General features: G+C 40.6%; 1 protein-coding gene and 1 long non-coding RNA gene across 7 annotated transcripts in view; one reads left to right on the forward strand and one right to left on the reverse strand.

Moving 5' to 3' along the window:
• The window catches only part of LOC147679019 (solute carrier family 2, facilitated glucose transporter member 11-like), a 608312-nt gene that overhangs the window by 449090 nt on the left and 133782 nt on the right, over window positions 1–25440 (forward strand). For all 6 annotated transcript variants that reach the window (XM_086942755.1, XM_086942758.1, XM_086942754.1 and 3 more), the window contains 2 exons: window positions 11968–12069; window positions 17477–17552. In XM_086942755.1, coding sequence (XP_086798881.1) covers window positions 11968–12069; window positions 17477–17552 — 178 coding nt within the window. The remainder of the gene's footprint in view (window positions 1–11967; window positions 12070–17476; window positions 17553–25440) is intronic.
• Window positions 1–25440, reverse strand: part of LOC147679022 (uncharacterized) — a 258997-nt gene that overhangs the window by 15738 nt on the left and 217819 nt on the right. The window lies entirely within an intron of this gene.

The raw sequence follows: 25440 nt of genomic DNA on the forward strand, positions 1-25440 counted from the left end.
GAGTGAACAATTTGATGTCTTCGCTGCGACATAATGTGACGAGGAAATCACCCAAAAACACATACAATTTTCAAAGAAACGAAGAGTCTAAGTACATTAACGACTACAACCCAGTGATTTTGTCCATGTGGAATGCTAACATGGATATACAGTTTGTGGCTGACAACTGTATGGCTGTGGCTCAGTATGTGGCGTCTTACATCACAAAAAAAGAAAAGACAGAACTGAAGGATATGTGGGAGGATATTTCCCATGAAAAGAGCCTCAGTAAGAAGTTGTACAGTTTCAGTCTGAAGATGTTGTCGCATCGAGAAATCGGAGTTTACGAATGTTCTGACCGGTTATCTTCAGCAAGTCTCTATGCCAAATCTAGGAGTATCATTTGGGCGAGTCTTGGTCTTGCTGCAACACGTAATCGAGTTCTGAAACCTGTACGGGAAATTGAGTATTTGGCGGAGAAGGAGCCAAGCAGTACAGATATTTTGAAGACCAACATGTTGGATACATATTATCCAAATAGAAGCAGTCACCTGGAGAATGTTTGTCTGTATGAGGTTCTACAAAATTACATTTTCAAGAGGAACATCAAAGAAGATATTGATAAAGGAGTGTATGCTGTAATTGGAAGTGAGGGATGTCTGGTCAAGCAAAGAAAATGTCAATTGGTAAATCATCGAAAATTGAATTGCGAATCTCCAGAAAGAAAAGAGTTTTTCTATTTAGCTCTTTTGCAACTTTTCAAGCCTTGGCGTGCAGAAGAGGAACTGCTTGGAGATTTCCTCTGTTACGAAGACTCTTTCAATGCAGCCAAGGAGTCCATAGAATGTCCTGTTTTTCCAAAATATCTAGAAATGTTGAATGCAGAAATCGAGCAGGAAGCAACAATTGCAGCTGAGATTGCTAGAGACAGTTCTCAGGACAGTCAGAGTTCTGTTTCATTGAGTCAGGATCCACTAGGAGAACCAGTTATCGAAAATGAAGCTGCCACTACCATGATTGAAGTGGAAAGAGCCATGGCACATGCTCAGGAGGAGCGGTTAACTTAGAAGACTTGGAAAGACAACTCAACGTTGAGCAGAGGAAAATATATGACGAAGTTACCAAACAAATTGAGCATGGATTAAGTCATGAGAAGAAAGAGTGCTCATGTACGTCGTTGAAGCCTGTCAGACTGTACGTGAGTGGAGAAGCAGGAACTGGAAAAAGTTTCCGCATTAAAACAATTTCATGTTATCTGCAGAAAAGGACTGAGTCATCGCTGTCTTGTGTTGTCACCGCTCCAACTGGACTGGCAGCACATAACATTAAAGGTATTACTTTGCATCGGCTACTGATGCTGCCAGTGGAGCATGATTACAAATTACAATACCACAAGTTATCTGGAGATGCTTGTTGTGAAGTATCTAGAGTCCTGAAGAAGATGAAACTTCTTATCATTGACGAAGTAAGCATAGTTTCCAATGTCATGCTTGCCTGTGTGCATTTGAGAATGCAGGAAGTTCTTAAAACAGAGTATGATGTGTTATTTGGTGGCAAACACATCATTGTTTTCGGTGATCTTCTGCAGCTGACACCAGTGAAAGGACAACCAGTGTTTAAACTGCTTACGCATAAAGATACCAGGAAGTGCCTAGGGAGCATTGGCAACGTTAACATATGGTTAAACTTCAATTATGCTGAGCTGCGTGAAAATATGCGTCAGGCGAAGGATGAAGATTACAAGAATATTCTACAAGATGTTAGAATTGGGAAAGTGACCGAGCGTGGGAAAGAAGCTTTACATGCACGATTACTGTCAAATTTGTATCCAGAAGAAGACGTTCTGCCAGAGGATATTTTTCAGAAAATTACTAAGAAGAAATCTGGAATATGTTTGATGCCAACTCTTGCAGAATGTTCCATCTTCAACAACAAAATGTTGAATTTAGAAAACCAAGAGATTGTGAAACTGGAAGCTATTGACAGAATAGAGCATATGGGAGCAACAATTATTTTGTCTGAGAATTTGAAATCTAAATTGGATTCATTAGAGAAGACTATATCTAAAACTGCTGGTTTTGAAAAGACTCTGAATGTGTGCTTAAATTGCCGTATCATTTTGAGAAGGAATTTACATGTTGAAAGAGGTCTGGTAAATGGATCAATGGGTAATGTTGTTGATTTTGAGAAATACAGAAATAGAGATGGAATTGAATTTTTAAAAATCAAATTTGATGGCATTGAGGAAGTACAGCTAATTGGCCGTTGCACAGCTAGGTTTTTGCTTGTAAAAGACTTATATGTTCGCTGTAAGCAGTTTCCTGTTTGCTTGGCATATGCGGTGACAATCCATAAATCGCAAGGTTTAAGTGTAGACACTGCTTTAGTGAATATTGGCAGTTCTGTGTTCAAAGAGGGTATGGCTTATGTAGCATTGTCACGAGTCAGAACTTTATCGCGATTGCACTTGATTGACTGTGATGTCACAAACATTTGTGCGGATCTAGATTGTGTTAAGGAATACAATAGGTTAAGAAGAGAGTATGCGCCACATTTGCCTCAATATCATTTGTTTGAGAAATGTGTGGTAGGCCGGAAACGAAGAAATATCGGTAATAGTAGGAAGGTTGTAGCAAAAAGACCAAAAGTCGACGAACCGAAAATTGTAAGCAGAAAGAAAATGAATTCTGTTGAAGATGTTGTTGGTTTTCAATTTGAAAAAAGTTCTGGTGTCAACTGCTATGCTAATGTAGTGGTTAATGTTGTCTTTTCACTAGACACTTTAAAAGAACAGATTGTGATCAATTCGGAACAAAGTTTATGCTGTTTGTTGAATTCTGTGTTAGAGAAATGTAGCGCTGATAGAACAAGAGTAGAAAGTGTGTCTGAAATTCGTAATCTGTTAGACAAATGTTCATGTCAAACGCAATTCTCTCAAAATATTCAGCAGGATTGTCAGGAGTTTTTAATGTATATGCTTGATGTATTGCAAGATGAAGGTGTAGATGTAGGTTATCTGTTTGGCCTTTCTTATCAATGGCAGAATGATTGCGAGAACTGTAGGCTATCAAATACTACTAGTGTAGACTCAGAAAGATTTATATATTTAACTTTGCCTGACAGTAAATCAGTATCCTTCAATAAGCTAGTAAAAGCAGCCGATCAAAACATGGAGTGTAGCCAATGTATGTCTGCAATGCTGTCCACGTTAATTATACGAAGTTATGGCCAGTATGTCATTTTAATGGTCCAACGATGTAGGTCTGATGGAACTAAATTGACAACTTTAATTAAAAATGTTGTGGCTTCGCAGTTGTCAATATCAGGAAGGACTTTTGTAACTACAGCAATTATATATCATGACGGTCCTTCAACAACTTCAGGACATTACTCAGCTTATTTAAAATCTGGAAACGGCTGGTCATTCTGCAATGATTATGTTTTAACTTTCAAAAAAAGATTGCCTTTCCACCTTCAAAATTCTTACCTGGTGTTCTTACAACCAAAATTTTAGGGAAGGAATCTCGGGATTTGTTCAGAGGAATTTCAAAAGGTTCTAATGGCTCCTACTCTATATGGCCTTGTGGATAAGTGTAGTACAGAGCGAAAACTCTTCGTGTTTATAAGCTAATTCAAGCAGCAGATCAAAACAAGGAGTAGAGGAAATGTAAGCCTGCAATGCTGTCCACATTTTTTATAGAAACCTATGGGTGAAATGTAATTTTACAATTTCAACTACATAAACTGAATGAAAATAAGTTGTCAAGTCTAATTAAAAATGTTTTGGCTACACAGTCATCGATTTCAGGAAGAACATTTGTAACTGCAGCTATTATATGTTATGATGGTCCTTTGACAACATCAGGATATTACACAGCTTATTTGAAATATAAAAAAGGCTGGTCTTTTGGCAATGATTACCATTTGAGTATGAAGCAATGTTGCCTTTTGACTTATTTTCAGAAGTGAGAATTTAGGGTAGGTAACTGGACTATAATGATTCTAGGTGTTGTTGTAATTTAGTCTGCTGTTTTAAATTGCTTTGTATGTCTAATTTTTCTTAAAACGATGGAGCTTATCTTTCAGAAAGTGGCGGGCAGAAAATAATAACAGCACAACAGAGTATAAGCTGTTCATAGGAGATCCTTTGACGTCATAGAAAGTAAGTTACTTTTGAGGAGTTCTGATTTCAGATTGATTATATTATATGGGTTTTTTAAACACAATCATTTTGATTGTGTTTTTTTTTCCCCGCTGTTATATGATGAATACCTTCAACTCACTGTTTTCACTGAAATTTGATATATTCTGAGAACAGCAAAAATAAACCATTAAATATGTATAATTAATTTTGTACTTTGAATTGTGATTTTTATTATGTATTCATCTTGTCTCATGCTCACTCATCTTTTACTACCTTCTATTATTTTTAAAATTTTTGTTCTTTCTTACACAGATTAAAAGTATAAAAATAACAAGTGACTAAGTTAACGGCAATTATAAGGTAAGTGTTTAGTACTCTTTACGTTACATCTCTATCACATTTAACTTTTATTAGTTCCACTGCTTCATTTCTTTAACCCTCAGTTTCCTGCCTTTGCTACTTCCCTCATTTCTTTTTCTATTACTTAATTACATTACTCTTTCCACTCCTTTTCTCAGTCCCTCTTTAAACAGTATCTCTGTGTTACTCCCTCTATTTGTCTTTCTTTTAACATTACTCTCTGTTTACATACTCTTCTTTTTTTAAAAAAAAAAAAAATTTTAGTTCGCTTCCCGGTTTGCGTACCGGAGCGCGAACCGGGAAGCGAATCAAAAGAAATAGAGGTTGCCAGAGTGCTAAACATTCTAGCAATTTCTTATAAAGGGGAGGTAGTTCTGAAAATAACTTTTTTTAAAATTATTTTTAGTTGTTTTATATTCTTTTTATTATTTTTCTGAACATTTTTTTAGTTTTTTTGTATTTTTTGAACGGTTTTATATTTTTTTTGTTTTTTTTGGGGGGGGACGAAAATGATTCATTATAAAGGGCTCAACAGGAGCAACAAAAAAAAAGATAATTTATTTTTTAGGGCGTTTTGTACATTGATGATTTTTAAAAGCTGTATTGATTAGAGTTATACTCCTCTCTACATAGGTAATTAACTTGCCGCAAAATATACAGGTAAATTTCATGCTCCCAAAGTTCATCTGTATATTTGGGACCGTCTCCCTCGCCTCTGGTCCCGTCACTGCCTCTTGATTGGATGTACTGGCCACAGGTGGGGGGTTATTCTGCAGGTCACGTACTTGTGCAGCACTATAGTTTATAGGGTGCCATCTTTCCATATGCCAATGCATGGTATAATTCCCATAGCTATATTTCTTTTCTGTCCCTCTGGACAGTTCATTTTGGCAGATCAGGCAGGTAACGTACCGGGCATTTACCTTTTTTTGTCCTTGGGGAAATTAAAAAAATTGCCATATGTAACTTTCTTTGGCATGGGACCTCCTTGGCTGTTCAGGTAAAAACCTATTGGTCACTTGCTCCTCTTCCTCTTCTTCCTCTTCTTCCTCCTCTTGCTCAAGGATAACCTGAGGAGGTGGTCCTCTCTTCCTAGGAGGTTGTGGTGGTGGTGGGGGTCCACCAGCTGCAGCAATCAATGAAGCCATTTCTAAGCAATGAAAGTAGGTCTTTCTCTCATAAAAATGAAAGTCAGAGTGAGGAAAAAAGGTGGGGCTTTCATCATTTGGGAAAAAAAAATTTCTAAACCAATGAAAAGTGTTATTTTTAGGTCATATGACCAAGCCTTCCATCATTAGGAAACCAAAAGTAAAATGAACCAATGAAAAGTTTTATGAACAAGTCACATGACCTGTTATGCTTACGTTATGCGTCCCGCTACGCACCCGGAGCGCTTCCAGGGCGCTGCGCTTCGCGCCTCGGTTCGCGCTCCGGAGCGCTTCCGGGTGCGCTAACGCGGCGCGTCATAAGACGCATTACGCAGCAACGCGATACATCGCGCTTATGCGACACGTCACGATGTTGTTTTCTAACGCGGTAGTTGCGCTATCGGGACATTTACCGGTTTGCGGACCGGGTCGCGGAACCAAATTGAGCTAACGGGAAGCTACCCGGTGCGCGGACCGGTAGCGAAACAAAAAAAAGTAATAAAAAAAATATATAAATAAAAAAATGATATTACAAACACATAAAATATATTTTTGCATTGAAAGAAGAATACATTTTATAGCTTTTGATATTTGCTATTAAAAAACCGTTGAAATTCACTGAAAAAACCATAGGTTATAGACCATATATAGTTAGGAATTAGCATTTACAAAACCTTAAAAATTCACTGAAAAAACCATAGGTTATAGACCATATATAGTTAGGGATTAGCATTTACAAAACCTTATTTTACTTGCACAAAACCATTGAAATTCGCATATATAGCTAGTTGCACTAACTATATATCACGCACCCGCAATCCACTGCTGATGATGTCACATATTACATAATTCATGACATGGTCAGTGACATCACTGATGACATCACTGATGACATCTCAAATGACATCACTGATGACATCACTGATGACAACATCCAGTGACTATGTTTCTGTAAAGTTAAAATATATCTTACATATTGAAGAATGAGTGGATGTATAAGTGTCTGGATGAAGGATTTAGTAGGTGCATGACTGACTGTATGAGTGAGTGATTAAATGTGTCTCACTGAGTGCATGGGTTAGTGACTAAACTGTCTTAATTTGTGCATCATTATGTTTGTTGTTCTGTAAACTGCTGCATGTGTTGATCAGTAGCTATATGAATAACTATATGGGTTATTGATTGGTTGCCCAAGTATTTGTATGGGAGACTATATGGGTTATTGATTGGTTGCCCAAGTATTTGTATGGGAGACTGAGTGTGTGTGTGGGTGGCTGGGACGTGTATGACTCTGTGCATAGATGTGTGAGCAGTTGATTCACTAGATGTTTGGGTTCAAAAGTGCATGTGGAAACAGCTGTATGGGCGGTTGACTGTGTGCATGAGTGTATTGGTGAGTGAATGGATATCTCAGTGCTACATGTCAAAGTAAGTACATATGTAAAACACAGTACATGTGAGAGTTGACATATATAAATAACTGTGGATAAGAGCCAGTGAATGTGTGAGTGGCTATATGGATCATTATGAGCTTGTATCAGGGATTGTATAAGAGAGTAAATATGTGTTAGTATATGTTTGAATAAGTAAGGTGTGTATAACTGTATAGTTGAGGAGATGGCGGTGTCATTGATTCTTTGCATGACTGACTAGGTGTGTGAGTAACTCCATGGATGAGTGAAAGTCTGTGAGTGTCTGCTAACACTGAGTGTATCTAAGGTTATATTAGAGTCTGAAGAGGCTCATCGTATTATCACATGAGTGATGTCATCAGTGATGTAATCAGTGATGTCATTTGAGTTGTCAACAGTGATGTCATCAGTGATGTCATTTGAGATGTCATCAGTGATGTCATCAGTGATGTCACTGACCATGTCATGAATGATGTAATATGTGACATCATCAGCAGTGGATTGCGGGTGTGTGATATATAGTTAGTGCAACTGACTATATATGCGAGTTTCAATGGTTTTGTGTGAGTAAAATAAGGTTTTGTAAATGCTAATCCCTACCTATATATGGTCTATAACCTATGGTTTTTTCAGTTAATATATATATATATATATATATATATATATATATATATATATATATTCACAGAAAAAACCATAGGTTATAGACCATATATAGTTAGGGATTAGCATTTACAAAACCTTATTTTACTCACACAAAACCATTGAAACTCGCATATATAGTCTGTAAAGTTAAAATATGTCTTACATATTGAAGAATGGATGTATAAGTGTCTGGATGAAGGATTTAGTAGGTGCATGACTGACTGTATGAGTGAGTGATTAAATGTGTCTCAATGAGTGCATGAGTTAGTGACTAAACTGTCTTAATTTGTGCATCATTATGTCTGTTGTTCTGTAAACTGCTGCATGTGTTGATCAGTAGCTATATGAGTAACTATATGGGTTATTGATTGGTTGCCCAAGTATTTGTATGGGACACTGAGTGTGTGTGTGGGTGGCTGGGAGGTGTATGACTCTGTGCATAGATGTGTGAGCAGTGGATTCACTAGATGTATGGGTTCAAAAGAGCATGTGGAAACAGCTGTATGGGCGGTTGACTGTGTGCATGAGTCTATTGATGAGTGAATGGATATCTTAGTGCTACATGTCAAAGTAAGTACATATGTAAAACACAGTACATGTGAGAGTTGACATATATAAATAACTGTGCATGAGAGCCAGTGAATGTGTGAGTGGCTGTATGGATCATTGTGAACTTGTATCAGGGATTGTATAAGAGAGTAAATGTGTGTTAGTATATGTTTGAATAAGTAAGGTGTGTATAACTGTATAGTTGAGGAAATGGAGGTGTGATTGATTCTTTGTATGACTGACTAGGTGTGTGAGTAACTCCATGGATGAGTGACAGTCTGTGAGTGTCTGTTTACACTGATTGTATCTAAGGTTATATTAGAGTCTGAAGAGGTTCATCGTATTATCACATGAATGATATCATCAGTGATGTGATCAGTAATATCAAATGAGATGTCATCAGTGATGTCATTTGAGATGTCATCAGTGATGTCATTTGAGATGTCATCAGTTATGTCATCAGTGATGTCATTTAAGATGTCATCAGTGATGTCATCAGTGATGTCACTGACCATGTCATGAATGATGTAATATGTGACATCATCAGCAGTGGATTGCGGGTGCGCGATATATAGTTAGCGCAACTAACTATATATGAAATTTCAATGGTTTTATGCGAGTAAAATAAGGTTTTGTAAATGCTAATCCCTAACTATATATGGTCTATAACCTATGGTTTTTTCAGTGAATTTTCAAGGTTTTGTAAATGCAAATTCCTAACTATAACTATAGATGTCATCAGTGATGTCATGAGTGATGTCACTGACCATGTCATGAGTGATGTAATATGTGACGTCATCAGCAGTGCATTGCACGCGTAAGTTATAGTGAGTCAAACTAACTATAACGTGGGAATTTCAATGGTTTTATGCGATTTAAATTTCCACCTAACTATAACTGGTGTGAAACCTATGTTTTTTTCAGTGAATATATATATATATATATATATATATATATATATATATATATACACACACACACACATATGTGACTGGGAGGGAATTTATAAGTCAAAATAATGTAATTTATTTAAAAAATAATTTCTAATGCTATTTTACAGTAAGTCCCTGACCCAATTAATTTCAATGTGAATACGTTGCATTCCTTATGGGTGGCCATGTGTGATGCTAGACTTACTCCAAGACTCGGCTGGAATACATTTACTACGGTTCTGTGAGTTTGTTAATAGTAATGGTCTTACTCTTTGGGGGGTGGGTTTTTGTACTGCTATGTTCCTCCGTAAAAGCCTCCTTACCTCCTTACACCTCTCTTAGCCCCTCCTTACCACTGTGGCAGAGATATCTGCAAAGAAATAATATGAGAGGCAGAGATCCCTGTTTAAAGGTTTGTTGATTGCATTTTTTAGAACTTCTGTAATAATACTATACATACTCTAGAAATCGAATTTATTAATAGGCCCGCAGGAGTGCAACGTTGGATAAGATAACACAGTATATTTTTCTGCTCATCCCTAATCTGCTTATCATTCTTTCTCCATTACCCACCACCTCTCTTTCATAAATACTCTGTCATTCCTGACAGGTACAACTTCTTCTTAAAGCCAGCTGCACAGACTGTAAAATTGAGGTTACTCCAGACTGGAAGGATGTGTCTCATCCACCTATACGTCATTAGACTTTATTTAAATACCTTCTCTGCCTTTGATCTATGCTGAATGACGTGGTGCCTCTACTTCGGCCAACTTCCTGTGATATCTCACTCCCTACCTCTGCCCCCTCCTACCTTCCTTCCTCTACTTCTCCCCTCCAATCATCACATCACCTCCTCCCATCATCCCAGCACCCCCTCGCATCATCAAATCAGCTCCTCCCATCATCACATCACCTCCACCCATCATCACATCACCTACTCAACTACTTTGTTTTTCACAGCTGGATTCTTCTCTGCGTCAAATCCCAAATTACTAGTTCAGAATGTTTTCTCATAGAGCCATAGACCGATTCTCAACACTCTTTTTTTAAGTGTTGAACCACATCTAGTGATATGACCAGAGGAAAACACAACATCATTTATACTCCCCAAATGAGAATACCAAATGAAGCCAATATAATCCACTAGACACTGACAAATAGTTCCAAGATGTAAATGTAAACTCCTGCTTAGCAGGTAGATCGGAAAAAATCCTAAAATCTACATGCCCACCAGTGAATCCAGTGGAAGTCATTTGAAACTGGACAACTAGAATTTGCCCCAGTTTGTAGGTACTAGTTTCTTTCAATGGTTAATCTCAACATGAGGAATAGAAAATCTGGTAAATGGGAATCAATGACAATGTAGCAAACTCCTTGAGGTCCTTTATCACCTGCAATCATGAGCCAGGTTGACAGACACCATCTCAATGGTTCTTCTATTGAGCAAAAGAGACTGGCAACACTGGTGTTCAGAATCTTCTAAAGAAACATAAAGACTAACATGAATGTAAAGAACTGAAAAGTAAAATTGTTAAATGCAACTACAAGGGTGCACAGTAGCCACACTAGTAGTCATCACAGGACACTGTGCTGCATATGTACAATAAAAGTGAAGTTTTCTTGGCGATGGGGGCTTTGCCTTTTTTACTTAAAGTGGCTTAATGCTGCCTTGTAAATAAGGCCTCCTTTCACGCTATGCTTACATTGCCTCCTTTTCAGAAGGGCAGCATAAATAGGAGGCAGCGCCACAATTAAGACTAGGGAAATCCTGGTCTTAACTTAGCTATGCTTGGCTTTATTTCACCTAGTTTTTGCAGTGTGTGGTTCATTGTGCAGCAGACATGAAAAAATCATAATGTCTTGTATTGTTTATGTGCAGGAAGGTGACTCTTCCTGCACATAAACAATCCTTAAATAAAATGACATTTTGTAACTTCTATGTATGCTGCATTACGCAGCACACATAGAAGTGACCAAATAACATTTCAGGATTGTTTATGTGCAGGAAGGAGCACCTTCCTACACATAAACAATCCTCAACTGCACGTAGACACCCTTGGACTATGGTGCAAGGGTGACTGTGTTGGCGCTACACTGCAAAGTGTAGCAACAGCGCAGGGGGACATGCAAGGCTGCACCATATCCTTGCAAATACAGTGCAGCCTTGTGTTTCTGAAGTGGCGGAGTGAGGCGTCAAGCCATGACAGCTAACGCCTCACTCTACTACTACTTTGTAAATATCCCCCTTTGTGATATCAAGAATAGATAGCTGACCTTTCCTGTTCATTGTGCAAATCCTTCACTTAGGGTTTATAATCACCATCCAAAATTGCTCTGGCTGCTCCAACAAGTAGCCTTCCAGTGACATACCAGCTCTGTGTGAAAAAGATTCACTGGACTCATTCAGCCTCAGCACCTTCCACAGTTTCCTAATGCAAGAGGGAAATGGGCTTCTACTCAAAGGCGTAGCTACCGCTGGTGCAGCAGGTGCAGTGGTACTGGTTCCCAGAACCCTAGTAATTGCTGTATTTTACTATCCCAATAGCAGTTAAGTGGTCATTTTCTTTGCTTGTACCAAGCCCCATTGCATCTTTGCAATGCTACTGCTTCTACCCCCGCTTGTTGGGTTGTAAAAGTCAGCCATAAACAATATGGTGATTTGGGCACCCTCCATACGATTGGGTCCCGGTGCCGCTGCACTATGGGCAGCTGTGTCCATGCTCACTTTCACAGTCCTTCATTTCTGCTTGAGACCTCTCTGCCTCAAAGGCTAAGAATGGATTTCTTTTGCTTTTCAGAGCCTGTTAATCGACAAGTTTGGCAGAAAAGTGCTGCTGCTGACTTCCATGGGGTTGATGGGCACCTCTCTGGCTCTCCTCACTGTGACTCTTTCTATGCAGGTAAGTGGGCCCTTCCTGTGGCCCTCAATCTCTTAACAGTTCAATTCCCTTCTCAGTCATACATCTAAATCCTGCATGTGCCTTTAGAAGGAGGGTGGTGGGGGGGTAGCATAAGTCCTGGCGATCGGAATTTCATGCTATGTAAAGGTGTTCCCTTTAGAATATTTCTTTATAATATATATCTTAGGTGGTTATCCTGAAACTCTGGCATAGATTTGGCCCTCCTGGATCGACATTGGGCACCCATGCACTACAGACATGACTCACAAAAACAACACCTATTATTCTCCTAGCTACTGCTAAACGCTGGTGTGCCTGAGTTAGGCAGACTTATGTTTTTTATTCAACTTGACAATGACCTTAAAACGAGTTTTTCTGTCATCAGATGCTATCAATGAAGAAAAATACAGCGCCTTGCATGATCCATATCTTCAAAACATTGCAAGACACATCTCAATGTAGATGTGTTTGAGTGAGTTTTAGATCATGGGGCTGATCATACCTATGAGATATTAGGGCTGCTCTGCAGGATACATCTGTTCCCTGATTGCCTAAGGAAGATTTCAAAACCTCCTGTACAGTGAATGGTTGAGTGGGACCGCTACCTGGGATGCTTTGCCTTTTCCCACTGAACACTGAGTTTGTGAGTGCCTTGCAATTCAAGAAAAACTAGCTGAAGATTAACACCAGAGGAAAATAAAAGCCCTCTCCTTACATTGGCCCTCATCACAATGTCGGGCGGACCACCACCTACAGGCTGTCGGTGGTGCACTACCCAATATCAAGGCCAGCGGTCCAACCACTGGATTATGATACCAGCAGTCAGAGCACAGCAGGCGGGGCAAAGACCACCACCTCTGACAGGCTGAAGGAGCCCATTGGGACAGTGGTCGGAGCGCAATCCCTACAACGGGGGCAGTCATTGTAGGGATTACGATGTCCATTTCCCACAGCCTCCCATGGTGGTCCACACCGCCATGAAAAGGCTGTCAGAAAGGAACTTGGGGGCCCTTAGCAGGGTCCTTGTGCCCCGTGGGCCTCCATTATGTGGTCGGAAGGTCCATGTGTTGCCCCGAAACATCCATGCACCGTGTGCCAGGCCCTACAGGGTGCCTGGCACAAGGTACATGGATGTTTAAAAAATCCCTTTTTCTATTGCGGCTTGTGCTGTGGCCTTTTTCCCGGGCCACAGAACAAGCGCAATAGAAATAGGGATCTTTCTGACACAGTGGTTACATTATTTTGTGGCAGGTGGGACCTCTGACTACTTGTCCCAATCCCACAGTAATGGTGGTCAGACGATCGTCTGACCGCAATCATAATGAGGCACTAAGACTTAAGAATATTCCTGATCCAAATCAGATAGTACTTTTTTACCTGCCACAGCCTACCAGTTAACACGATTTCCACTGACAGAGCACAGCTGACATCACAGTGTCCTTCCCACAGCTTTGGTAATTAGTATTTCATCGATTTTTTGTATCTATTCAATACATATATCCAAAATTGGAGTAGGACAACCTGGACCTTAATCGGGGACTCTGGAATCAAGCAGGTGGTGACCATGGAATCTTTCCTACATAGAAGTCCAGTACTCAGAAATTGGAAGGACAGTCAGATTAATAGGGGAACCATGGAACCACTGAGCCAAAAGACTGGGGTTGGGCACAACCATACCATTGCTGCAAGAGTGATAAAGTTGACCTTAAGAGACATAGGAAGAATACCACAGCCTGGCTCACATCATAGCAGCAGGGAACAGGGGCAAAGAACTATGCACCTCTGATGGTCAAACAGAATGCAGCCACAGCAAATTTTGACAGAAGCTAGGACCTAAACATGCCCCAGTGATAGGCACCTCCAGCAAGCCCCCTTCATTGAGTAGATGTTCTAGACTCTTTAAATTCCTGTATGCTTAGATGAATTTGGATACCATTTTTATGTCTTCTTTTCCTGACATGTGAAACCATCTAGCTTCACTACTCCAAACCCTGCACATCTAACCCTGCATTTACCCACCATTACATTTCCAAAATCCAACAACCAGTGTATTTTGCTCCTTCGGAGACAGCAAGGACAAAAGTGAAAATGCAATTTTAACTTGAGTGTGTCGGATCCAGATTTGGGGTATTTATCAGATGATCCTGCTCCCCAATGGATTGTGATCCAGGCCTTGGTTACCTTGCACAATCACCTATAATGAGTGTTTTATTGGAATCCAATCCCCATTTGCTTTGCAGGATCTCCCCCTTCAGTGAGTATTTCAGTGGGACCCAGGCTTGCAGTGCTTTGTAGCAACACTATGTGTAGTGACTGCTTGATTGGGATACAGATCTCAGTTGCTTTGCAGGCTCTCAAGTACAACAATTGATTGATTAGGGTCCTGGCCTAGAGTTTTTGCAGGATTGCCAATAAATTGCGTGTTTGAATGGGTCCAGGCTTTGTATGCTTTCTAGGATTTCCCTGTACAATGATTATTGGAGCGGATCCAGGCTGTAGGTGCTTTGCAGGATTACCTTGTACATTTAGCATTTGTGTAGGATGAAAGCATTGGGTGATCTGCAGGATCACCATGCATTGTTATTGTTTGAATGGAATCCAGGGCATCCTTGCTTTGTAAGATGTCCCGTACAGTGTGGGGCCAAATCACAAAGGGCACTTGTGTCAGAGTTCCCAAAGTTGTGTTGGGGGTCCCGCAATTGTGGCGGGACCTCTGCACTGCAGTAACTCCTTGCGATGGTTCTGCAATGAAGCGGGCCGCTATAAGTGAGGCCCCCACCCATGACTGTGGGGCCTCTGCCATGAGTGTGGAGGCCCTTTGTGAATCCGCTCCAGTGTTTGATTCAGGTCCTGGCCTGGAGTACTTTGCAGGATCTCCTGTTCTGTTTGTGTTAGATTGGGTCAGCCCGAATGCCCTGAAGGATTTTCCTGTATAATGATTGCTTGAGTGGGATCCAGGCTCCAGGTGCTTTGCAGGATTGCCCTGTACAGTCAGTGTTTGAGTGGGATGAAAGCCTTGATTTGCAGGATAACCGTAAATGTTAATTGTTAATTTTCATGCAAGAGTGGCGCTGTTTAAAACAACCACATTTTTAACATCTTCCTAAAGTTCATGTGGTTGGATCAAGTACGGATATGGAGGGAGAGACTGGTCCGGTGATGTTGGGCCACATATAGGAATGATCTACCATCAAATCTGGAGGTACAAATGCGTGTTGTCTGCAGGAGAGCTTTAGTGGAAGATTATAGCTGTCTGGAAGGAAAACCAATACCAATGTTTTGAGCGTAGGAGAGCTGGTTGGGTCTGGTTAAAAGCTGTGTTCATTAGGCAGCATAGCTTTAACATTTCCCACTTTGTAATGGGCAACAAGTGCAGTTGTTTTAGAATAGGGGCTGAGGGCGACCGGGCTGGAAGATTGGAGATTGGATCAGCGGCTGTGTTCTGTACAACTTGCAGTTTGGCCAGCAAGGTGTCCTTCACAGCTACCAGCAGTCAGTTCACATAATCCATGCGACTGGTTATAAGAGCCTGGACCAGAGTTTTCCTAGAGATGGAAGGGGAAGTCTTTTTTTAACAGCCTCACTGTGGCAAAACAAATTGCATATGTGGCACTAACTTGATCTTGCATGGATAATGTTTGATCGATTTGTGCCCCCATATTTTTCACGTCTTGCTTGGGATAAGGGTCTGGGGCAAGATCATAGGGCCACCGCAAGATCAGAGGGCCACCAGCCAGCTGACCAGAGCTCAGAAGCTTTACCAAATAACACAACCTCAGATTTCTCACTATTTAATTAGAGGCAGTTATTCCAGTCTGTAGTGTTCCTCATGCAGTGCACATGTTGGTCCTTCACCTTGGCTAGTTCAGGACTGAAAGAAATCTGCAGCGGATTGTTGTCTGCATATGACACACTCTCCACACCTCAAGTTCTCACAATGTGTGCCAGAGGTGCTACAAAGATTTTAAAAAGAGGTGGACTCAGGCAGAAACTTCGTGGGACCCCTTTGTTGGTAGGTATCCTTCTTGACCTAAACAGACCCAAACAGACGTGTTGGGTACAGTTGCCGAGAAATTCCCTCGGCCAAAGTAGAGCTCTGCTGTAAATAGCTGCTTCATGTAGTCTGTGGATAAGAATGCAGTGTGAGACAATGCCGAATGCTGCAGACAAATCCAGTAATAGTGGGGTTCCTGCATCTAGAGAGAGTTAGATGTTATCGGTGACCGCCAACAATGCAGTCTCAGTACTATGCATTGCTCTAAAACCCGATTGTGAGGGGTCTAGGATCTTGTATTTTTCTAGAAAGGATGTTGGTTGTTTGCTAATGTGGCTTCCTAGGATCTCTGCAAGCAGAGCTGGTAGGGAGATGGGTCTGTAGTTAGCAGGGACTTCAGGGTTAGCTGAGGGCTTTTTTTTAAGAACTGGAGATTCATGTGCGCACTTCCAGTTAGATGGCACTTTAGCAGTGGTTAGGGAGAGATTAAACAGTGTTTTTACGGACAGGGCCAAGCAGTTGTCTAGGCTAGTTTTTATCCTCGGTGGGCATGGATCAAAGGAGTAGCCAGACTTGCCATGGGTTAGCATCTTCAACACCTGCTGCATACATAGTAATTGTTTGAATGGTGTCCAGAATATCCTTGCTTGCTTTGCAGGATCTCCCATACAGTGAGTGTGTTTGAGGAAGTGTTTGGCTCCAGACCTCTCATGCTCAGCAGGAGTTCCTTGCATGGTAATTGTTGGAGTAAGATTTAGGCCTCATACCAGCATCTACTTCTACACTTAGGCCTTGATTACAATGTTCCTTTGAATATAGGTACTTACATCACCTGCGTTTACAATGGATGCCATTACAACGTGGCCCTTACAAAGACCGTTTTGCTAGATCGCAGTACCATTACAATTACAATTACAATGCAAGTCGTTACAACGACTTGCTGTAGGGGGCGCGCTGCACTTAGGAATAGTATAATTTACTATTCCAACTCAACAGTCTAAATAAAGTTTTAATGACTGACTGACAACTCCAGTGTGTGCAACAGTAAGGAAGGTGTTGGAATAGTAAATTATACTATTCCTTAGTTTAGAGCACCCCCAACAGCAAGTTGTTGTAAGGACTTGCGTTGTAATGGTACTGCGATGTGACAATGCCGTCGTTGTAATGACCACATTGTAATTGCATGCGTTGTAAAGCATGCGATGTGATGGCTGTTTCCCTTTCCTTTAACTCAAGTTGGGCCAGTAACAGGGATTACCAACAGGGGCCTTATAATGGGGCAGTTAGTTTTTGAGTGAGCTTCAGGCTTGGGATAATTTGCAGGGTTCCTGGGTGAAAGCTGATGTTTCAGTTGTATACGCTGTTTTATCTATTAGCAGTTAATGTTGTCAAACGTTGCTTTTTCCTTTTCAGAAATCATACTATTGGCTTCCTTCCTGCAGCATTGTTCTAATCTTCAGCTTCATCCTGTTCTTTGGAATTGGACCCTGTGAGTACAATACTACCCCCACCGAACACACTAGTCCCTTGAGCAAAAGCTGGTGACAAACAAGTATGAAAATGGCTGTGCAATAAGAGCCACAATACTCAAATCAAACAAAAACACTAACACAAAATAAATGTTTGCCATTCTTAGAAATCATTATGTTTTGACAAATGGTGATATAGCGGATCTTTACTGTGATGATCCAAAAGAATGTCAAACAACAAGGCCTTGGGGAGGGGAACAAGTTGGCATATTCCTAAGAATCTCTGAAATTCATATTTTTGATAATATAACATTGCAGTACTACTTTCAACATTCTGTGAACGCAATTGAAGGAAGCCACAACTCACAGGAAACTGCCATGGCGAGCTGAAATAAAAATAAAAATAAAAAGAGCCACCTTAAAAAATCAGTAGAATTATACAGCTCAGAACAATGTAAGACCAAAATGCTTCTAGGCAAGACAACACTGAAATAGGGAGGTAAATCATTTTTTCGGGAAGAGGAACTGCTAGACAACAATGCCATCTAATCATGAGCAAAGGGATGACCTAAAACCCACTATTTGTATACTGCAAACAAAAGGTGTGACCACAGACAGCTGAAACTGTTTACAGCAAAGCCTAGACTGGTAATGGCGTCTGAGCACTTGACTTCATTGTGGGGGTCCATATTAAGACATCTTAATAAAACAAGTTTTGTGATTTGCTTATACACATTACTTCACTAGATGCTCTATCAAGTCTTGCTTAACCTTTCTTGTACAGAAGGTTATTTAGTTCAATTTTAGTTCTTTATTAATCCGTGAATAATACTCACAGGAAAGGTAATGTGATAATGTGTGTCTTTTTTTCTGGCCACTCCCATTATTTGCTGACTGGTATTGCTGTTTTCTTAACTCTGCATACAGCAGCACTGCTGTCCATTGTATGTGCTCCAACAAAAAATCATGGTAAAATTAGCTATGGCCCAATTGACATATTTAGCTTTACAGTATATGGTGCAGGGAAAAGGTAAAAATCACCTGTGGACTGAAACACATATTGTGCCAGCAAGGAGGACAAAGGAAACATGATGTCAGGCCTAACCGACTTAAAAGCTGCTAAAGAACCTGTCAAAACAACTATTTTCAGATGAAAGAACCATACTTTTACATAGTAATAAGTAAGCCCTAAGTAGGCCTTGCAGCCCACAAGGTAGGGTGCCTAGTATTTAAGTGCTACCTGCAAGAATTTAATGTTGGCATGCACCTACCGTGATTAGCCTCAAAAGGTTATTTTAACTGTGAAGGGAAGTAGCTGTCCTATGAGAAAACCTAAAAAAGGAAATGACTTTTAAAAAGATATACTTTACCTGCCTGAGCCTTAAATTGGCAAATTAGCATTAGCTGGCTGGAAGGGTTGCACTAGTAGTCCTTCCTTTTAATGAGGTATCAAAACTGATCCTATAGAAACAAGGACTTAGCTCTTATCACAGGAAAACCTTAGTTGTGCGGTATGGGGCAGCTGAAGATGGTCCAATAAATTAATTACCTTGAAACAGAGCAGGGTGATGCCTGCCTATTCATAGTGAGATGTAAAGTATAACCAGAAGCCTGGGGAAGATAAATCATTGTTTCATTGGTCCTCTGTAGCCAGTTTGGTACCAATCTAGTGGAATGGGGCAGTTGGTCCCAGAACTAGTTTGGTGTGGCTGAGAAGGAGGCGACAGATAATTTCCCTAAAAACACCCCTGGATGGTACATTCACTATTGTCAAGGGCATAAAGATTTTGCCATGTTGGAATTACCTCAAAATAGTGCATTGTAGGAAACTTTGCAGAAGAGCAAACAGGATGTGCTTCAAATGTGGGAAGGGTGGCCCATGGGAGCTTTTTTCTAAATGGTCAAGAAATGTCCAGGAGACGCCACACCCACTGGCTATAGAAATCTATGAAGTTGGACACCTCACTTGCACTTGATCAGAATGATCTCTGAACCTGCGTTATAACAGAAGAGGACTGGACCTGCTGTTTGCAGCCTGTGTATAGACTTCAAGGACTAGACCTGCTCTCAGTTGTACCCAGAATTCAGGAGCAGACTCCAAGGGTAAATTGGCTGACCTCCTGTTAGGCTACAGGGTAACAAAAAGATGCAAGTGGCCTTTTTCCTGAAGCACCAAGCTGACCTGTTTCAACTGGAATGGGACTGGACCCTGCTTTTTTTCAGGTCCCCTAAGCTTTAGAAGTGACCAAAAGGTTAAATATACATATACACAGGGGGGAAGCATTCCTAACTATCTTGCAGTTCAAAATATTTTTTAATGCTTCGTTGAACATTGAAGTATTATATTGCAAAGTGTCCTTGTTGTTGTATCACCTTCACAACAATATTGATTCCATCCAAATGCATAAGACGCAATGGATTGTTGATATTGGAATCTGGTTTTATTCTTCAGTCTTCTCAAAGGACAGACATCTTGTCATCCCAGCCCTGCCTGACAAAGAGGAGCTGCCCCAGAAACTCTGAAAAGTTGGGACTTTGAAAATGTTTGGACATCTTAGACCTACAGAGGTTCAGCAGGGTCTTACGGCAACAGTGGTTAATTTCAAGAGGATTTCATCAGACACAGTTGCTGGCTTGCATCACTGGAGAATTTTAGCTCCATAATAAAGTCTAACGGCCTTATTAAGTTAGGCATACAGGATACCAACGTCACATTTTAATGGAGTATCTCTTTCACCAAAATTCTTAAAAAGGCCCCAAGTCTGAAGGTAGAACTCATGATCATACAAAGATGTGGTAAGTATTTGTGCAACACGAGGACATAGCTTCTGTAAAATTTGAATTTCTCCCACTCTGAGCTTTACTTGCCAAAACAAACTACCTCACCAGGAGAACCTGCAGCTGCTCCATTTTCGATAGCCTGAAATCTTGCCTCATGGGAGGATTACGGTTTCTCTTTCTGGGAATCAGTTAGAAAGTAGAATATTTAATTGGGAAAAACGCACTTAGCCTTATAACTTTTTTAGTCACTCGCGTGTGGTTCATTTGGAGTTCCCTCAGCGGTGTCTATAAAACAGGCACTGCAATGGGAACGTCAAAAGAAGTTCCAGCACAGCGTGGACAGTAAAGTCCATGCCGTGCTGCAACTGGGGGTGCATGCACACAGGGGGGCACATGTTGTGTCCCCATGTGTGCATTCACATGGTGTGAGGAACAAGCGGGCCCTGAAGCACCCTGTTTATTTCCTTACGGCAACTGTTTTCATGGAGGAAAGACCTACATGAAATCAGTGGCAGTGAGGAAAGTCACAATATGCTTGGCGGGACGGTAGCAGTCCTGCCAAGCATGTTACTGCCTTATGATCATCGTCCCACCACCAGGACCACCTCCCTGACAGAGACTGGGTCCCAGGGTGGCACGACTGCCAAGGTTGCAATGCAGCAGTCACAAGAACGCCACTGCCGCCCCAACACAAGTCTGGCAGTCTGAAGACCCCCAGACTTGAAATTAGGCTATTAGTGTATCTAAACAATGCCCCATTACCCGAAATAGTGGCTACGTCTTGGACAACCACAAACAGTGACTACTGACTGGTGCTTTACTTTTCTTGGAGCTTTTTACTTTACACCTTTAAAAATTCATATTTCTAGGTCCCCTTATTGGATTTTTTATCATTTTACTCATTACATATTTTCTCTATTGTTATAAATTGGCTGTCGTAATTTTTGTTTTTAACTGTTTTGTTGTTTATAAATACTTCACATCTGTTCCTTAGTCACGCCTCTCTGTTATGTGCCATAGGAACCAGGGGTTTGAGTCCAAGTTTATATTATTTAAACTGTTTTACCTTGAGAAATTGGTGGTCTTATTCTATGTGGTGGAAACACATCCACCCCAAATAATAACCCACTCTTTCACAGTTAACAGCAATAAATGTGTCCAATGACATTCATATATAAGAATTTTCGTATAATAAAAACACAATGTAATAAATGTCATAAATGATAACTACCAAATAAGTCAATTAAGATTTAAATTTAAAATAAATACATTTAAAAAATGTATAAATCAAATAACACTCAGTTATTGTTGCGATGAATAAATAAATTGCACTGCCTCCTGAGCATATTGCAAAGAAACCAGGGCCATATTTATGGCAAAGTAACACAATACACCAAGTAACCTTGTTGCGCTACACTGCGAGACAGGGAAAGGGCAGAAATGTACAGGATTTAAGTCAATTTCAATTCTTTCTTTATTCGACCTTCCAAAGATAGGTCATAAAAGATGCACATAATAACTAACATCATTATGATCAAACAAATCAAAAAAAGTAACAATCACACTTTCCATTTAAAATAAGTGTGACCACCGACAAAAACAGTAATTTGATTGTAAATAAAGTGACGGTACAAATACACTAGATCCGAAAATAGCAGCAAATATTATTCAATGGAATCAAATGTTAAAATCAGTCATAAACATTAGTTAGCAGAGGCAGTAAACCTTTTAGCAGCAATACGAATATGATATATCCAGAAACTAATAAAGTGCATTGATATTAAAACATCATGCTCCTTCTCTTTGCTAGAGTGCAATTCAGAAAACTCGCAACGGCAAAACAAACTTCACGATCATTGAGTTGCTGAAGGAAAAACAGGGTTGCTTTACACATAGATAAGGTGTGCCTGCACAAAAGTGGCATTAAAGATTGCCTTGTAAATTGAGGATAAAATTGACAGAAAAATACAAAATGTCAAATGGTTTGGCATGAGTGTTCATCACAAGGGCAAGTGACAATAGATTTAGAAGAATACTGGCCACGGGGAAAGCATATCAACCAGTGGAATGACCCCACCCTAAATCTTGTTAACAAATTTCTTTTGTGCACATTATTTACATATAAAAGATACGGGGCAATGGAGGGAGGTACTTCTATCAGATAGTAATCCCTAACAGAGGGTTTAGATCTTCAAGCAATTCCTTGGACAATTCTTTGTGCTTTTGGAAACTATCCAAAACCCTCTGGTGATCCCTTTTACCAATGGAATCTGGATGATCAAACATTGAGGTATAACAAAGTTCCATGAGGCAGGTTTTGATATATTGGAGCCAGGGGATAGAGCGGCCTTGAGTACAACTTCGACAATCTCTGATAATTGACCGATTGAGATCAGCTTCTTCATTTGCCCAGATAGAACACCAGGTTGCTAGTGGTGCTGCATTTATTGTATCCTGAATATAATCGAGTCCTAACTCCAGATGGAGGGAGAATTACGGCGAGGAAGGGGGAACTCCTAGTACTTTTCAACAAAATCTATTCTCCTCTAATTGCATAGCAAGTTGGTCCCTACATCCTCAGATGCCCATGCCATATGTTAAAATTGGAATACATTTAGGATTACAAATCTCTAAGATTGGGGCTATGGGCTTTTTACCTATGGATTTAGCAAGGGAAAAAGTAGTACCAACTGCACACGTGAATTGTGTTATTCAGTTTTTTATGCAGGTTTGCCACATGCAACCTTTATTGAACTAACCCCATCCAACTTTTTACCCGCCGACTGCAGAATTTGTAATTTTGGGGCCACAAATCATTACAAAAGTTTACTTATAATTTGGCTCCAGCTCCAGGTCTTTCATATAGCTGACATAACTGGCAATGAGTTTTTGAAGGCCGTTTGTAGTCCTTGCCAGAAGGACTGAGTTGTCCGCATAGAGTAGCGCTGGCACAGCCTTTTTCTCAACTTGCCGGACATCAGTCCCAACCGTGATTAAAGTCTTCTCCAAGTCATTGGTATAAGGGAGAAATAGGATTGGGGAAAGGACGCAACCTTGGCACACCCCGTGCTTAATGTTTAACACTGTGAGCATTCTCCCACATTGCCATACCTCACTGAAACAGATAGATCATGATGGAGAAGCCTCAGAAAAGAGACCAAACACGCGTCAACTCCCATATTTACTAAAATGTCCCAAAGCTTAGAGCATGAGACAAAGTCAAACCTGCTGGTCAGGTCCATAAATGCCAGGTGGGTAGAGGTGCAATTTGCGTATTTATATTTAGCCAAGATGAGGTGAAGAATAAGGCACTGTTCAATTGTGCCTAGCCCCTTCCTGAACCAATACTGACTGGGGACAAGATGTGGTTGGCATTAATCCAGTCCAATAGGCGGTCTAGCACAACTCTCTCAATTATTTTAATGGAAGAATCCAAAAGAGATATAGGTCTATAACATTTAGAATCGTGCATGTTACCTTATTTTTATAACAGGCACTAACAGATGAACGCCAGGACTTTGGCCCTCCCTCGCTACAGACTGAGTTGTGAGTACCGAGAGGACCCGAATACTGGGTCTTCCTTAAATAGATCCAATGGGATTCCATCTGCGCCCGGCGCCTTCTTACCTTTACTGTTGTCAATTGCTTTCCAGACTTCCCCTTCTTTAAAAACAAGGTTTTGACATGTTAAATTTAGCTGAACTAGGACCTCCGCGGCACAAACATCAGCAACACCCATGTCTAGGGAAATGTATCGACGGTTACTTTATCAGCTGGTAGGATGGGAGGTAGTACTGACCGAACAGATTTCCAGAAGGCTTGGGGATTATTAGAAAAACAGGCTCCCACTATAGAATCCCACTTCTCCTCCTTCAAGGCTGAGTTTCTTTTTTATGGCAAGCTTGTACATCATCCTACTTTCCCTAATCGCAGTCTGATCTCTGGGGTTTTGCTTTAAAGCCCTAAGTAAGGTGTTGTTAGCTTCTCTACAGGCATTATCAAGCCAGGAATGAGCCTGATGGCTAGGCTGGATAATGGGTCTAACAAATAAAAGTTTGAATTTGTCTAATAAAATAGCAAAGCTACATATGGCACGGCTGGCACGCATGGTATACAATTACACCAGGGCGGAACTAATGGCTATTACCTGGGACATTATGCTATTCATGTTCACTGAACGTCAAACCACCCTACGCCCTGCATCCTTAGTGGTTAGTACCTGGTTAGATAGAGGCCTAGTCTTCTGGCCCCTATGTGGTAACACTATCTTTGCCGAGATGGGATTGTGATAGCTACATGACTGGATAAGAACCTCACAGTCCTTAATAAGGGGAAGCATGCTCCAGATGACAAATATATAATCAATGGTGCTTCCTGCACCTTGTCCTATAAAGGTGAGAATATGCTGGTCAGTTAGTTTGGGAGCCTTATTGACCATACCCCATTCTAGCAAATGTGTAAATAGAACCCGTCCCCTAGCATCCATCACATTGTGATACAGCTCATGGGAAATTGGATCAAAGGTGGTTGGAGAAAGGGGTGTAGGAACCCCCAATTTTGCATTAAAATCCTGCCACCATCAGCTTAAAGGGGTGATCCGTACGAACCTCTCCCTACGCAAGTATGTCAATCAGCACAAAGTAGCCTTGGAAGTTACCTGTGGATGTAAAATTATTATTATAGAAATTTACCAAGTACAGCTTAAAAAGAATCATTCAAAGAAAGACAAAAAGCCTGCACCTTCACCTGTTCGTGAAATAACTGAACAATCAGGCCAGTAATTTCCACTTTAAACCAGGCCGTAAGACCCCCTTTAACTCTACACACTGAAGATGGAATGGCAGGTAACCTAAAACACGTGAACATATCAAATGCAATCTCCTTTTCCTCACATGTTTCCTCCATGAAAACTACATCCTAGGTCATAATGAAAGATCGCCATCACTCCAATGTGATCTCTGAGGTTACACCCGCTAAATTCCAATTTAAGATTTTCAGGCATACATTGTCTATTTGGCCTTCATCGATGCCTAAGCACCCACTTTCCCCTGAAGGGGGAGGACTCAGTACGGAACCAGGGGGCAGTTGGGGAAAGGAGTATTTAAGCCAATATGGCACATTCCTACC

The sequence above is a fragment of the Lissotriton vulgaris genome, chromosome 11, assembly GCF_964263255.1.
Source record: "Lissotriton vulgaris chromosome 11, aLisVul1.2, whole genome shotgun sequence".
In the NCBI taxonomy this organism is placed as follows: Eukaryota; Metazoa; Chordata; class Amphibia; order Caudata; family Salamandridae; genus Lissotriton; species Lissotriton vulgaris.